Source organism: Myxine glutinosa, chromosome 10 (genome assembly GCF_964187855.1).
Source record: "Myxine glutinosa chromosome 10, kmMyxGlut1.1, whole genome shotgun sequence".
NCBI classification, from domain to species: Eukaryota; Metazoa; Chordata; class Myxini; order Myxiniformes; family Myxinidae; genus Myxine; species Myxine glutinosa.
In genome coordinates, this window is record NC_136270.1 from 135944418 (window position 1) to 135958396 (window position 13979).

The window sequence follows — 13979 nt, forward strand, 5'->3', positions numbered from 1 at the left end:
CCTGGTGGAGGTATGCTCTCTACCGAGTGCCATTCTAGTCAAATACACAGTGCCATATCGGATGGGTGGAGATGAACACACGACCACTGCCACCTTAGGCGAGGCTAGTGGTCTATTGGAATTCTCTGTGAAGATGTTCGCTTTTGTTTGATCTTGGCCATTTCAAATATTAAGAGGAGGAAAAAAAACTATTCGGAGTGACTTGAGCATTCAATCTCATCTGTGATTGAAATCATGGAGTTTAACTTGTCAAATTAACAAAGAATAACACGTGTAATCGGAGTATGCAAACAATTTAGACATTTGTTAACCTACAGTGTTGACACATGGGAGAAGACAAAACACAAAAGACAAGGGAAGTGAATAAGGTGCACCAACAGACTGACCCGATTGAAAGGTGCACTTAAAGGATTGTCCATCTGCTTCAGAGACACCCTGCAGTGTTTCAGCAAGGACCTAGACAAGGATGAGTAAAAATACCAAATCAAATCAAACAAATAAAGGCAATTGCACCAGCAGGAACTTGTATGAAAAAGTGAAGGAGAAATAAATAAAATTTAAAGGCCACATGCACACATGTCATACAAATATGGCCTACAATTAACATTCAAGGCCCACTCCTCCATCGAGCTCAGTATATTGAGCATACCACCTCATCTATACTCGCATTACGTGACAAAACCTATATCGCTATATCAGACTCGGTAGCGTAACGGTTTGGGTGTCGCTCCAAGTGTGGTAGATCGACAGTTGTATTCTGACAGTCATGCCGAAACTTAGAAAATGGTATGTGCTGCTTCCTCCTTTGAACCCAGCATTTAGTTTTAGAGGACAGAGAACGGACAAAGACAGAGGTTTCGCACCCATGGGGAAGAGGACATCCCTCATTAATGTCAAGGGCAATGTCATAAATGTACCCAGAAGGCACTAGAAAGTTAAGTCACTTCCCTCAGGCTCACAACAAGTTGGTGTCTCCTGTATTTGTCTGCATGTGTAAGTGATTTGTGTTGCAGCTCCTTCATGGGCGAGAGACTATGTAGATAATATATACTGTTGTGGATATGAGAATTGTGTTTTTTATTGTGTTTTTTTTATTATTATTGCTTTATTCTGGACCCTCCTGCCTCCAGTCTGTTGTATAAAGGTCAAAGGGCGTTCCCGTAGTTAGTTCCATAAAGCATACATGAAGGACACTATAATATCCCTGTTCAGTAGTTTATTTCCTTATTCTGTGTATTAGGTTAAGGCTTTGTCTTCCATTAAAATGACACTCCATTGCACCAAGTGAAATAAGATAGATTCCCTTCATTCCCCATTCCCACTCCCAAAACTTCCATTGCCAAGCCTCAATTGCCAGCTACATCCCCTCCAAGCCTCCATTGCCAACTGCACTGGGCAGTTTGCCAGGTTTGCTACAGCTGTGGTTGCTGATTTCGCCCCAAAGCCGCCATTAAGCATGTGCTCAGCTCGGGGAAGAAGGGCGTGCCCGCCCATGGTCATCAAGGGCGGAGCCAGAGGGCCGTGCTGACCAATCAGGGCCGAGGCGAGCTGACCGATGGGCGTGTCCAAAAGGCCGGCGGCTTGATCGCCTGAGGCGCTATAAAAGCGCGCGCGCAAGAAGCAAGGACGACGTTGTTGAGTTGAGTGGTTGGACTGAGTACGAGACGAGTCAGACGAGTCCTGGAGAAAGCACGCGACGTCCACAGAGCAGCAGCAGCAGCCACAGCAGCAACAGCGGCAGCTTCAGCAGCAGCAGCAGCAGCAGCAGCCACAGCAGCAACAGCGGCAGCTTCAGCAGCAGCAGCAGCAGCAGCAGCCACAGCAGCTTCAGCCACAGCAGCTTGGGGGGACTTGACGGCAGTTTACGAGCAGGGCCGCGAAGGAACGGCGGCTGCTAAACGCGCCGATCGTGCTGCAGTACCCGTGGACCTTCCTCTCCCTCCAGCCATCCACCTCCTGCCTTTCCATCCTTTTGTGTACGTGAGTTTGTTCTGTGTGTCTTGTCCCTGGGTATTAATTAAGTTTGTATAAGTTAATAATTGCACTGTGTCTCTGATTCTTCTGTAAATTATTTTCTTATCTTTCCTTCTTCCTTGGTTACTTTGAGCGTGTAAATAGTAAGAATAAATTTAGTAGTATTTCCAACCTTTTTGTCTTCTTCTTCTTCTTCTTCTTCACATCCGTGTCGCCTTAGTCTTTTCCCCATTGAATATCTGTGGCGCGATCCGGCCAACGTTCAGGAATCGGGTTAGTCGGGGTAACTGTTCGGCCGCGGTGCCATCCGCTCGGCAAACCAACATCCTTATCCGCGGTCCGTAACAATTGGTAGTCAGGAGTTGGGATTCGAACCTGGGACTAAATTTATTTAGCCCAAATTTTGGAACACCAATTGTACTATTGGCAGTAACAATTTGTGTCGGGAGCGGGGTCGGACCCGAAGCGCGCTTAACGCGCTCAAAATTACAAGCTGCTGAAATTTGTTTTAAAGAAAAACCCGAATTTTGAAATCGCGCAATGGCTAGTCAAGGCGATCGGATGCCGGTGGGGGAACTAGAGGAGGGGTTAGGAGTAACCCAGGATCAGAGGGAAGAAATGGAGGAGAACAATGAGGAGGTGGTTGAGGAGGTTTCAGGCGCGCAAAATGTGTGCGCACGCACGCGCACACACACGAACACACACACACACACACACACACACACACACACACACACACACACACACACACACACACACACACTACCCGGCGTTGCCCGGGTTCTTTTTGAATGAATTTACTACTATAATTCAGCTTTTACTCACGGCCGTAGAAGATTGACTACAATAATTGAGCTCAGCTTTTAATCGCGAAATGCGCCCAGCCCGGCAGAGGCGGCCTCGACCGGCCTCGCCACCGAGCCTATAATCTTCCCGGGGCCCGTCCCGACATTTTTTTGTTTTAGAGGTTTCCTCCTATCTTTCACCGTTCAGGAGATTAGCGCGTGCAGACAAACAAACAAACAAACAAACTAGAAATCGGTCAGAGACCAAGGACTTGCCGGAATTAAAAATATGGCGGCCGAACCATGTGAGTAGTGTATATATGTTGCTTCTGGGACACTCTCATTTTCCCATTGACTTACATGTTAATTTTCCTCTTAACCTCATTGCCCATTAACGCCTCTATTTCTCCCACCCTAATCTTTATGAACCTTTTGTCTATAGTACCTATCCTTTATGTTGTTCATTAGACCACTCAAACACTACAAATATTTGTTTTCCCTTATAGACCTATAATCCTTCTTCTACATATCATCTGGCAGATTATCTTTGACCCACTCAAACATCAACCCATTCACTTACATGTTAATTTTCCTCTCACCTCTTTACGAACCTTCTAGCCTTTTGACACCTATCCTTAATGTTGTTCATTAGACCAATCAAACAATGATTCCCCCTTGGTCTTATGGTACTCTTACTATCAATGATCCCGAGTAGACCACTCAAACATCGATCCTACAAATATTTGTTTATGTGTGGGAAATAATTTAATTCTCTTGCCACTCCCTTCACCATCTAATATATTAACAAAAAAGATGTTTGAGTTTGGTTCTTTATTAAGATATTTTAACTGAGCTAAGACAAAATGGTAAACCTCCCTCAATGTCCTTGTCTGAGCACCTCCTGTACCACACACTTTTTGGTAGGCTCTGCCCACTTTTTGTTAAGCTCCGCCCACTTTTGCTAAGCTCCGCCCACTTTTGCTAAGCCCCACCCACTTTGTTAAGTCCCACCCACTTTATAAACTCTTCAGCATTGTATCATTTCCAGGTAAGACATTACATTATTTTCAGGGAATTTCCATCACATCATTTCCAGTTAAGACACGCCCAGGTTTGCCCAGGGAATTTCCACAGGAAATGACACCCACCCAGCCCTTCTTATAAAAGGCACCGACCACACAGGCTTTTTCAAACACGCTTTCTGCTTCACTTGAGAATGGACTACTATGCCGAAATGGAATGGGATAACTTTGCTATTCCTTGGAGTCCTACTACCTGTGTAGAACTCAACCTTCAGATTGATAAACTGGACTCGAACCTCTCATCAATGGAGGTAAGTTTGTTTATTTATTTATTTATTTATTTATTTAATTAATTACTTATTTAATTTTTTTTTTTTTTTTTTTTTTTTAGATGAGACTCGTGCGTGTAAGAGTTAACAAAGTTTATTTTAATATTCATAGAGCTTGATTTATACAAATAAAAATATTGTATTAAATTAATACATTATTATTTTCTTTCACAGGAAATTGTATCTGAGATACGAAATGAAAATTCTGCTTTTAACACAACTTGGGATGAAGTTATTTTTTTGTCTGAAGACATTTTGAACAACCAAGACCCCCAGAACGAGTTCTACCTTGATGACCCAGCCAAAGAGTTATACTTTGGAGATCCACAAAATCCTGAAAAAGAGTTTTACCATGATGATACTTGTTGTGAGTTAACAAAACAAAACCCACTGAACAAGTTCTACCTTGATGAGCCAGAATTACAAGTCATACATTGGAGACCCACAAATTTCTTAAAATTGGGAAAGCGGCGTTCTCCCTGATGGTCCGCAGTTATACTATGTGAGACACATCATAGAAACCCTAAAAAATTGTGAAACGGGAATTCTCCCTGATGGTCCGCAGTTATACTATGTGAGACACATCACAGAAACCCTAAAAAATTGGGCAAGGAGAGTTCTCCCTGATGGTCCGCAGTTATACTATGTGAGACACATCATAGAAACCCTAAAAAATTGGGAAACGGGAATTCTCCCTGATGGTCCGCAGTTATACTATGTGAGACACATCACAGAAACCCTAAAAAATTGGGCAAGGAGTGTTCTCCCTGATGGTCCGCAGTTATACTATGTGAGACACATCATAGAAACCCTAAAACATTGGGAAAGGGAAGTTTTCCCTGATGGTCCGCAGTTATACTATGTGAGACTTATCACGGAAACCCCCAATATTTCTGAAAATTGTGGTTCTACCTTGGAGATTTGGAAAGATGGTTATATTTTTGGAGACTCGGAATGGGGGTTTTGTTTTGATGACTCGGAATGTGATACCTATCTTGGAGGCTCAACAGGAATGTGGTTATACCTTGGGAACTTGGAAAGTTGGTTTTATTTTGGAGACTCTACCTGTGGGGTCCATCTTGGAGACTCTTTGCATTCTAAAGCAATGAACAATGTTCTTTGTTTAATGACGCTTGATTTAAGCAATATCAAGAAAGTTTGAGGAAGAAAATGCTGGAAAATCCTTTCTTCCCATTTCTACTTCTTCAAACTTGAAAGCCTTGAAAGACAGAATTGGGAGAAGAGGAAAAAAAATAAATGAAATACGTATTTTAAAAAGAAGGAAAAAAAAGATTATGTTAGGGTTAGGGTGGGATTTTGAATGTGAGGGTTAGGGTTGGGGTTGGGTTAGGGATGGGGTTGGGTTAGGGTTGGGATTTTGAATGTGAGGGTTAGGGATGGGTTGGGTTAGGGATGGGGTTGGGTTAGGGATGGGGCTGGGTTTGGGATGGGGTTGGGTTAGGGATGGGGTTGGGTTAGGGATGGGGTTGGGCTAGGGTTGGAGTTGGGTTAGGGATGGGGTTGGGTTAGGGATGGGGTTGGGTTAGGGATGGGGTTGGGTTAGGGATGGGGTTGGGTTAGGGATGGGGTTGGGTTAGGGATGGGGTTGGGTTAGGGATGGGGTTGGGTTTGTATATTATTATGACTCACTCACACATACACACACACACAAAAGTTAAGCCCCAACTGAAAAGTTGAGGGATTCTGTGTTTGGGGTTCACAGATCTCAAGAACGTATCCCCATTGTACACACAAAAGTTAAGCCCCAACTGAACAGTTGAGGGATTCTGTGTTTGGGGTTCACAGATCTCAAGAACATATCCCCATTGTACACACAAAAGTTAAGCCCCAACTGAAAAGTTGAGGGATTCTGTGTTTGGGGTCCACAGATCTCAAGAACGTATCCCCATTGTACACACACACAAAAGTTAAGCCCCAACTGAAAAGTTGAGGGATTCTGTGTTTGGGGTTCACAGATCTCAAGAACGTATCCCCATTGTACACACACACAAAAGTTAAGCCCCAACTGAAAAGTTGAGGGATTCTGTATTTGGGGTTCACAGATCTCAAGAACGTATCCACATTACATTTTATTTATTTATTTATTTTTTCAAGGGTATTATCTGCTTACTTGTGTTTTTTGTAATTATTGCGAGTAAAATGAACCCAAGATTTCTTCTCCATTTAAATCATATAATTTGTAGGTCCAAGGGACTGTATCCATTACATCAATGATTTTAAATAATTCACGAGTCCATTTTTGTGTATAACCTTTCTCAAAATGACTTTTCCATTTGTATATTCTTACAATATCACCAACTTTAAACTTGGGCTTTCTCAAATTAATCTCCTTTTCATATTCTAATTTTGTAAATGTTTCCGATGGTTTTGATTTTGTTGATGAATGAACTGTATCATTGTAATTATCTACAATATCCTGAATTAAATACACCCATTTTTGAGAACCGAGTTGTGTGAATTTTTTATATAGTCTCTCTTTCAAAGTACGATTAAAACGCTCAATAACAACTGCTTTTCCTTCATTAAAGGTGCTGTATAATTTAATACCCTTCCCCTTTAGAAATTTCATGAATATTTTGTTATAGAACTCTGTTCCCTCGTCAGTCCATAACTTCTTTGGTTTCCTTTTATCCCTATCAAATATTAGCTTAAAGGCTAACATTAAAGTATTACCTCTCTTGTTTTTCAAAGGAACAACCCAGGCAAATCTACTCCTCAAATCAATAATGGTTAAAGCATACCTGTATCCCTTATCATTATTTAGTTCGATTAAATCAGCGGACCATATGTGGTCAGTGTATTTAGAATAAACTTTCCTTCTTTTAAACTTTGTGATTATAGGTTTATGTAATTCATTAGCCAAAAGCTCCTCAGTCTTGATAACATCATTGGAGTTTAATAGTTTTTTGGGAAATAACCAAGACCAAGTTTCAATTTAACACTTATCATTTTTTTCACAATAAACCTATCAACTTTCTCTCTCAATGTCGGATTTCGTATCAAGGACAAATTATACAACATTTCTCTGTCTGCTTCATGTTTTTCATCCAATGTAGTGGTATTCCCATAAGCAATATCATGCTTCATACACACTTCATCAACCCTATTTATAGGCTTGGACCAAGGTTTAGGATTGTCAGCCTCATCTAATCTTTTATCCAGGTTTGTTCCTGGACCACAGAAAGAATATCCAGGTAGATGTAGTTCCCCAGGAATTCCAGTTGTTGTAAATTTACTTCCTGACAGAAACTTTTGTATGTCTCCTCCACTTTTAGGAGAGATGAATTGGCACTTTTTAGAGCCACACACTTGACATATTCCTTTTTGATAAACTCTATTATTTTTAGCTTTAACATGAGATATTTTTAGATTTAGTTTTCTTTTTACATTTGAGACAATAACTCATATTTATTTATCAGAAAAAGTCCGACAGAGTATCAAAACCTTTTTGGTTTTCAGCATATACATTTCTATCTTAATTTTTAAAACATAAAGAATCCTTAGGAATGCCTTCACTCTCTCCTCCATTTATTGACAAATAAAAACTAACTAAAGTCAATAACACCAACATCATCAACTATATGACCTTTGTCTTCTTCATGTAAATCTCCTCGCTGAACTCATCTCAACCATTTTTAAAATCATTATCTTAGTAAGAGTCGTTAATTCTTTATTTTCCTCTTCGGTGCGTTGAGATCGAGTTATTTGCTGTAATACACTCAATCTTTTACGAATCTCACCGATTTTCATCTTTTTATATTTTTCCTCCCTCTCTCTTTGCTCCCTTTCCTCCCTCTCCTCCTTCTCCCTTTCCTCCCTCTCCTCCTTCTCCCTTTCCTCCTTCTCCTCCCTCTCCTCCTTCTCCCTTTCCTCCCTCTCCTCCTTCTCCTTTTTCTCCCTTTCCTCCTTCTCCTTTTTCTCCCTCTCCTCCTTCTCCCTTTCCTCCCTCTCCTCCTTCTCCTTTTTCTCCCTCTCCTTTTTCTCCTTTTTCTCCCTTTCCTCCTTCTCCTCCTTCTCTCTTTCCTTCTTCTCTTCTTCAACTCCTTCCCTTGCTACCCTTGAGTTTGAACCCCAAAGAATATTATACATATACTCATCTGGATTTTGAGATATTCTTGTATCAATAATTATTTTTCTCATAATAGGATACCAATAAGATTTGTTGATGATTTCTAAAAGAGTTTTATATTTCATAACTTTGAGAAGTTCATTTTTATTTAATATTTTTAACAAGTCTCTATTTGTGGGTTTAACAATATCAGTATAAGGCCAGTTTTTTATGACAAAATTCCCATGTATATGCTCCAAATCATAAGGTATGTAATACCGAGCACCCTTTTCTTGTAGGTATCCTTGAATACAAAAATTATAATTCTCTTGTAGTCTTCTTCCTGCCATTTATGTATCAGAAATATATGTGAGATTAATATTATGACAGGTAATACCACCCCATCTTCCCACTACCAAATCGGTTTGTATTCCTCGGCTTTCTATCCTTATCTCATTACCTTCCTTCTTTGTCATGCTAACCATCGCTATACTATCATAGATTTTTCTTTTCTTAAAATCATGTATTTGTTGTTTACTAATTGTACTTCCACATAAATCCTTATCCTCGCCAAGCGGATAATATTCTTCTTTACGAGACCGATTCAAATCATGTAGGTCTTCTAAGTTTATTGAAAAATACCAATTATACCCAAAATCAGGCATATCATACCCCCATTTATTAATTCGCATATTAACTATATGTCCTTCTTTATAAAATTCAATTGTAAGCAGGTAGTTAAATTCAATGAGGAAAGGTGTATGGTCAGTATAACCAGGTGTTGTGGTTGTAAATTTTACTTGTTTAACAAAACGTGCTGTTTTCTTTCAAAATATATATTGTGATAAATCACTGTATCTAATTAAGTCATTCGCATCTGTAGGGTTTGGATAATTGATTAATTTATAAGTATTCTTCATATTAATATTTTTACTTATACTATATTTTTGTCGTTCAGCCTGTGCCTTTGTATAATAATTTGATAAATCAATATCCTGAGAGGATTCTCCAAAGATAGAACCATCTTTTCCAACATGTCATTTGTATTAGATTAAAAATGATATCATAAAAATTTTCATTATTGTTGAGTTGAAATAATACCACCTTTAGAGGCCATTTTTCCCCGCAAGCGGGGGTTGGCCTTTTTCAGGAACTGTGGTTGTTGTTGTTTTTTTCGGTCCCCTTTTTGAAGCAATGTTTTATGGCTGGATGCCCTTCCTGACGCCAACCCTTTTTGCCGCCTTTAACGACAAGCAGGGAATTACCAGTGAACTGGTACTCAATTAGCCGACCTCGGAAGGATGACAGGCTGAGTCAACCCCCCCTGGCGTTAATTCAGCGATTGACCGGGATTCGAACCCAGGATCCTAGGATCCTAAGCCGGCACCCTAGCCGCTAGCCCAACACCAGGGATACTGGTCAGTATAACCAGTATAACCAGGTCAGTATTCAGACATTCTGAGTTGAAATAATACATATAAACATAATTGACCACAACATTTAGAATTAATTTCTTGAACTTGAAATGTTTGATAAACACCATTCTGTAAGAATTGCATCACTTCAACAGGTGGTGGCATACCATAACTATCAAAATAATATTTATCCTGACTATTATGAATACAAACCCAATGAGAACCATTCTGTGTGTCTAAATTCATAATAATATTTTTTGTATTCTTGGACAACTTTGTTAATTCATCTCTCATACAGATTACCACGTGATCAATTTTTAGTTTTTTACAATACTTAGCTAGTTTTATATTTGACGTTGTATTCTTTCCAAATTGTTTACACCATTTATTCATTTATTTATGAGAAAGATACAATCCATGACCCCATTTAGTTAGTTTAACACCTGCTTGAGCGATAGAGGAAAGCATATCTCCAACCAACAATGTAGCTTTATCAGGTAGACTTTCAAGTTTTTGAGCAAAATCTACAATTACACCACTTCCACTAATTTGTTTCTCCAACTCCTTGTTATGTCTTTCCAATTCTTTTTGAGCTTTTAGTTGTGCCTTCCTTTCGTGAGCAGTTTTTACCGCTGCTGAAATACCACCAGTCAATGCTCCCGCCGCACTTAAACCAGCAAATAAAGGAATTAGAAACGGGAGAAATCCTCCCTCTTGTATTGAATATTTCTTTAACATAGGTTTTGTCATTTTAATTTAAAGTGATCCAGCATCATTTAGTGTTTTTACCTGCTCTCTTGTGAGTAAAACATCAATTCTTACTGCTCCTTTTCTTTGCATTGTATTAACATTAATAATACAAGGCTTTTGATTTTGAATAAAAAAACCTCCCTCTTGAATACAAGATGTTAATTTATTAAGATTGATTTGATTAACATATACCGATTATTTCCTACTCATTTATTTATGAGAAAAAATCTATGTGATATTAATCATTACACCATTATCTGTATTAATCTGTAATTCTGTTTCCTCAAAAAGCAAACAATAAGCATCAACTTCTTCATTCTCTCCTCTTTCAATGTATAGAGAAGTATCCACTCTATTAGACTTTATAGTTTCCTTTTGAGAACTCAGGTCAATTGCGTAGATTGTATAAAGTTTTTGAAATGCAACCATATCCAAAATAGGGTCATTATTACCGTTGCTTTCACACACCTTTTGGTAAGACTTGTGGGCTTCCGCATAATCATTTTTTTCCCAATCAATTTCCAATCTATCTCGCGGATAAAATGTGCCATCAAGAGAAACCCGAAGTTGTTTAACCTTAGCATTATCACTCAGCGCATTATTCTTATCAGTACCTTCATCTCTATCTGGTTTCTTAAAAATGAGCCATAGGTATCGTGGCTTTCCTTGAAGAACACCTAAATTCCAAGTGTAGGTAGTGTGTTCCAGTTTAACGTGTTGACATCTTCTTTTAAGGTATGATACATTTAGTGGTATCTTTGAGTTGTCTTCTATTTAACATCTCTTCCGTTTTAAGATGAGGAGTATATTCACTAATATACCAACACAAATCATTAATAACAAATTTATTATTATCACAAAAAGCATTTTGAGCCCCAAAAAGCAATCTATTTACATTATCATTCCTTTGTAGTTGAAATCTAATTTTAAGCCCATACAAAACTTTATCACAATCACAAAATCCAAATATACCTTTAAGAGGTACTGCTACGGTAAAACTATTCTCTGCTGTTGTTTCATCATTATACATTGCCTTCCTTTGACTATAACCAGGGTCAGCATTTGTTCCCGTTGACATATCAGGAATAAAACCTTCAACAGCTCCCTTACCCATTCTATCACTAAACGAATATAGTGTAAATTTCATCATTTCAGATGTAGCAGAGACATAATCAACCGCTTCAACCTCTTGTGTTCCAATATGCAGGCGGACACTATCAAACATTTTCCAGAAGAAATCATTTACGAGTGTAGCATTAGTATTATTCGCAGCCTTAGTGAATTTAAATTTACACAGCAAGAAACTATCAGCTATATTCAAGTAAGTTTGTTGATTATTTATTTCAAAACTTTTTGTTCCGTTTGAATTCCAGTCTGTTCCTGTTATAGCATTTACCTTAAAATAGTCTTCCTTTTTAGTGGAGTTTGAAATGATAATCGTATCATCCAAATCATAGATACTATCAATCGCTTCCATACTTGTATTTATATAGCATTAAAATTGTTGAAACCCTGACCCAAGTATTTTAATGATTTTTTGTCGTTCTTGTGAAGATAGTTGAGTTTTACCTTTTTTTATTTCTTTGATTGCTTGTAATTTATGAGACTCCTTTTGAGCATCTTTTATACTCTTTATAGCACCCGCAACTGAGCCCACGGCAGAAGCAGTTGAACCAATTAGGTCTTTATGTTTAAGAATGGTTGAACCAATACCCATTAGAGTATCAATTATCCCATCTCCTTTATTTCTAAATTGATGTCCCACACCCCGTTGTCTCTTTGGTTTATAGTATCCTCTACCAAGAAACATACCTTCACCCTTATAGTATGGTGAAAGGAACATCCCATCCCCTGTAATTACTTTCTATTTTCCCAACTCGTGTTTTCTCACAATAACCATTATTTATTTATTGAAAAACTTCACATAGGTGAATTCTGATGGATATAATTTCTTCATTAAAGGAGATCATACGATTATCTTGATCGGTTATCCTAAAATTTACTCTGTATATGGTTTTTCCTGACACAGGTAAATCGACAAGATTTTTTGGTTCCATATTGAATTTATAACCAATCGGTGTTGAGTATGCGCTGAATGAAAATATTGTATTTGTTCTTATTCCATCGTTATAAGCACCATCAATCAAATCACAATGAATTAATACCGAATTTATACCGGAGGATATTTGAATGACATTATCACTGTAAAACGTCCCGTTAGTTTCAATCTTTTTTGAAGAGAAACCCAATAGCTCTCTGAATGAATTTTCAATCGTGAAATCAACTTTATAATTATTTTTAAGTTTAATAGTTGATTTTGAAGTGTGTTTTTGAATATCTATTACAATATTTTTAGGTTCATCACCTTTTTCTTTCATAAGGCGAGAGACTTCTGAAGATATTTGAGAAATCTCGTAAGCTCCGGGTGAAACGGTTATAGTTTTATATCCACTTCCTGGATTATAACTAAACTTGTTGTTTTTCTCTGTGATATTAAAAAGGGTATTGTAAGTCTCCATTGACAACAAAGAAGCCTCATATTCTTTTGTGGGGTCAAGTTGTAGTGGGTAAGGGAATGAAGCTGTGTAATCACTCGTTGTGAAATTAAAACTAATAATTGTGCTTCTCATCTTATTTAATATCTAATAAAATATCTTTGTATTGACATTTATTAATTATTTTCATATTCATCAACTGATCTAAAATGGCTGAGGATTCATTAAAACAATTGTTGTTTCCAGCCTTCTTACTACCTAACAACAATAATAGCCTATTAACTAATTGTGGTGGGTCATTTGGAAGAAAACTAACACCCGAACCAAGCTTACTTAAAGCATCAATAATGTTTCTCCTTCTCATTCTTCTTCCTTTTACCAGCAACAGAAACTCCATAATCAAGTGAGTTTAGTAAATCAATATATACCCTATCTTCCTCTCTTTCCATATCAAGTGGTTCATCAAAATATTTTGAACCGCTGAATCCGGAGTTTGTTAGAAGAAACATTAATCTTGGAGTTAATTCAACATTTGGTTGAGCAGAACTTAAGAACACCAATTTATCATTAAATATCAATAACTTTTCTTTCACAAGATAGAACTGTGCTGGTTCTTCTGTTGGAATGAGACCAGCTCTGGTTTTTGAATCCGCTGAATATTCATTGTTTTGAAGAGCTTCCACAACATAATTAGGGGGTTGATTTACCTCCTCCAGTTTCCGAAATAATCCTTCATCATCATATTCTAATTCTCCAAGTTCTTGCTCTGTCATTTGACTAAAATCTTTGAGCATTTGAAGTTTTTTTGGAGTAAATTCTACCATGGGAACTGTAGGTGAAATCGTTTGTTGAGTTTTTTAAAGTGGTTTAAAAAATTTCTCTTGTTTTCTTTCAAAGGCTTCTTCACCAGTTAGTTTTTGTCTCCGTTTCTTCTTTATCTCTTCCTGTTGCTTTACAACTTTTGAAACCAACTCTTGATGTTCTTTAAACTTTCTTGCTCTTTCTTCGGTATTCATCTTCTGTATTTATTTATTGAAAAATATCATTTAATGAATTGTAAAGGTTAATGGGAAAATTTTCCTTTTCTTCGTCATTATAGTAAACTAGGGCGTGCCCGTACTATATATATATCTAAAATTA

The 13979-nt window shown here is 37.9% G+C and overlaps 1 protein-coding gene across 8 annotated transcripts in view; it reads right to left on the reverse strand.

Moving 5' to 3' along the window:
• The window catches only part of RNF216 (ring finger protein 216), a 155612-nt gene that overhangs the window by 73251 nt on the left and 68382 nt on the right, over positions 1–13979 (reverse strand). For all 8 annotated transcript variants that reach the window (XR_013624829.1, XM_078786163.1, XM_068098412.2 and 5 more), the window contains one exon: positions 387–456. Coding sequence is in view for 7 of the 8 variants with exons in the window: in XM_078786163.1 (XP_078642289.1) it covers positions 387–456 (70 nt within the window). In the remaining variant the exon portion in view is untranslated. The remainder of the gene's footprint in view (positions 1–386; positions 457–13979) is intronic.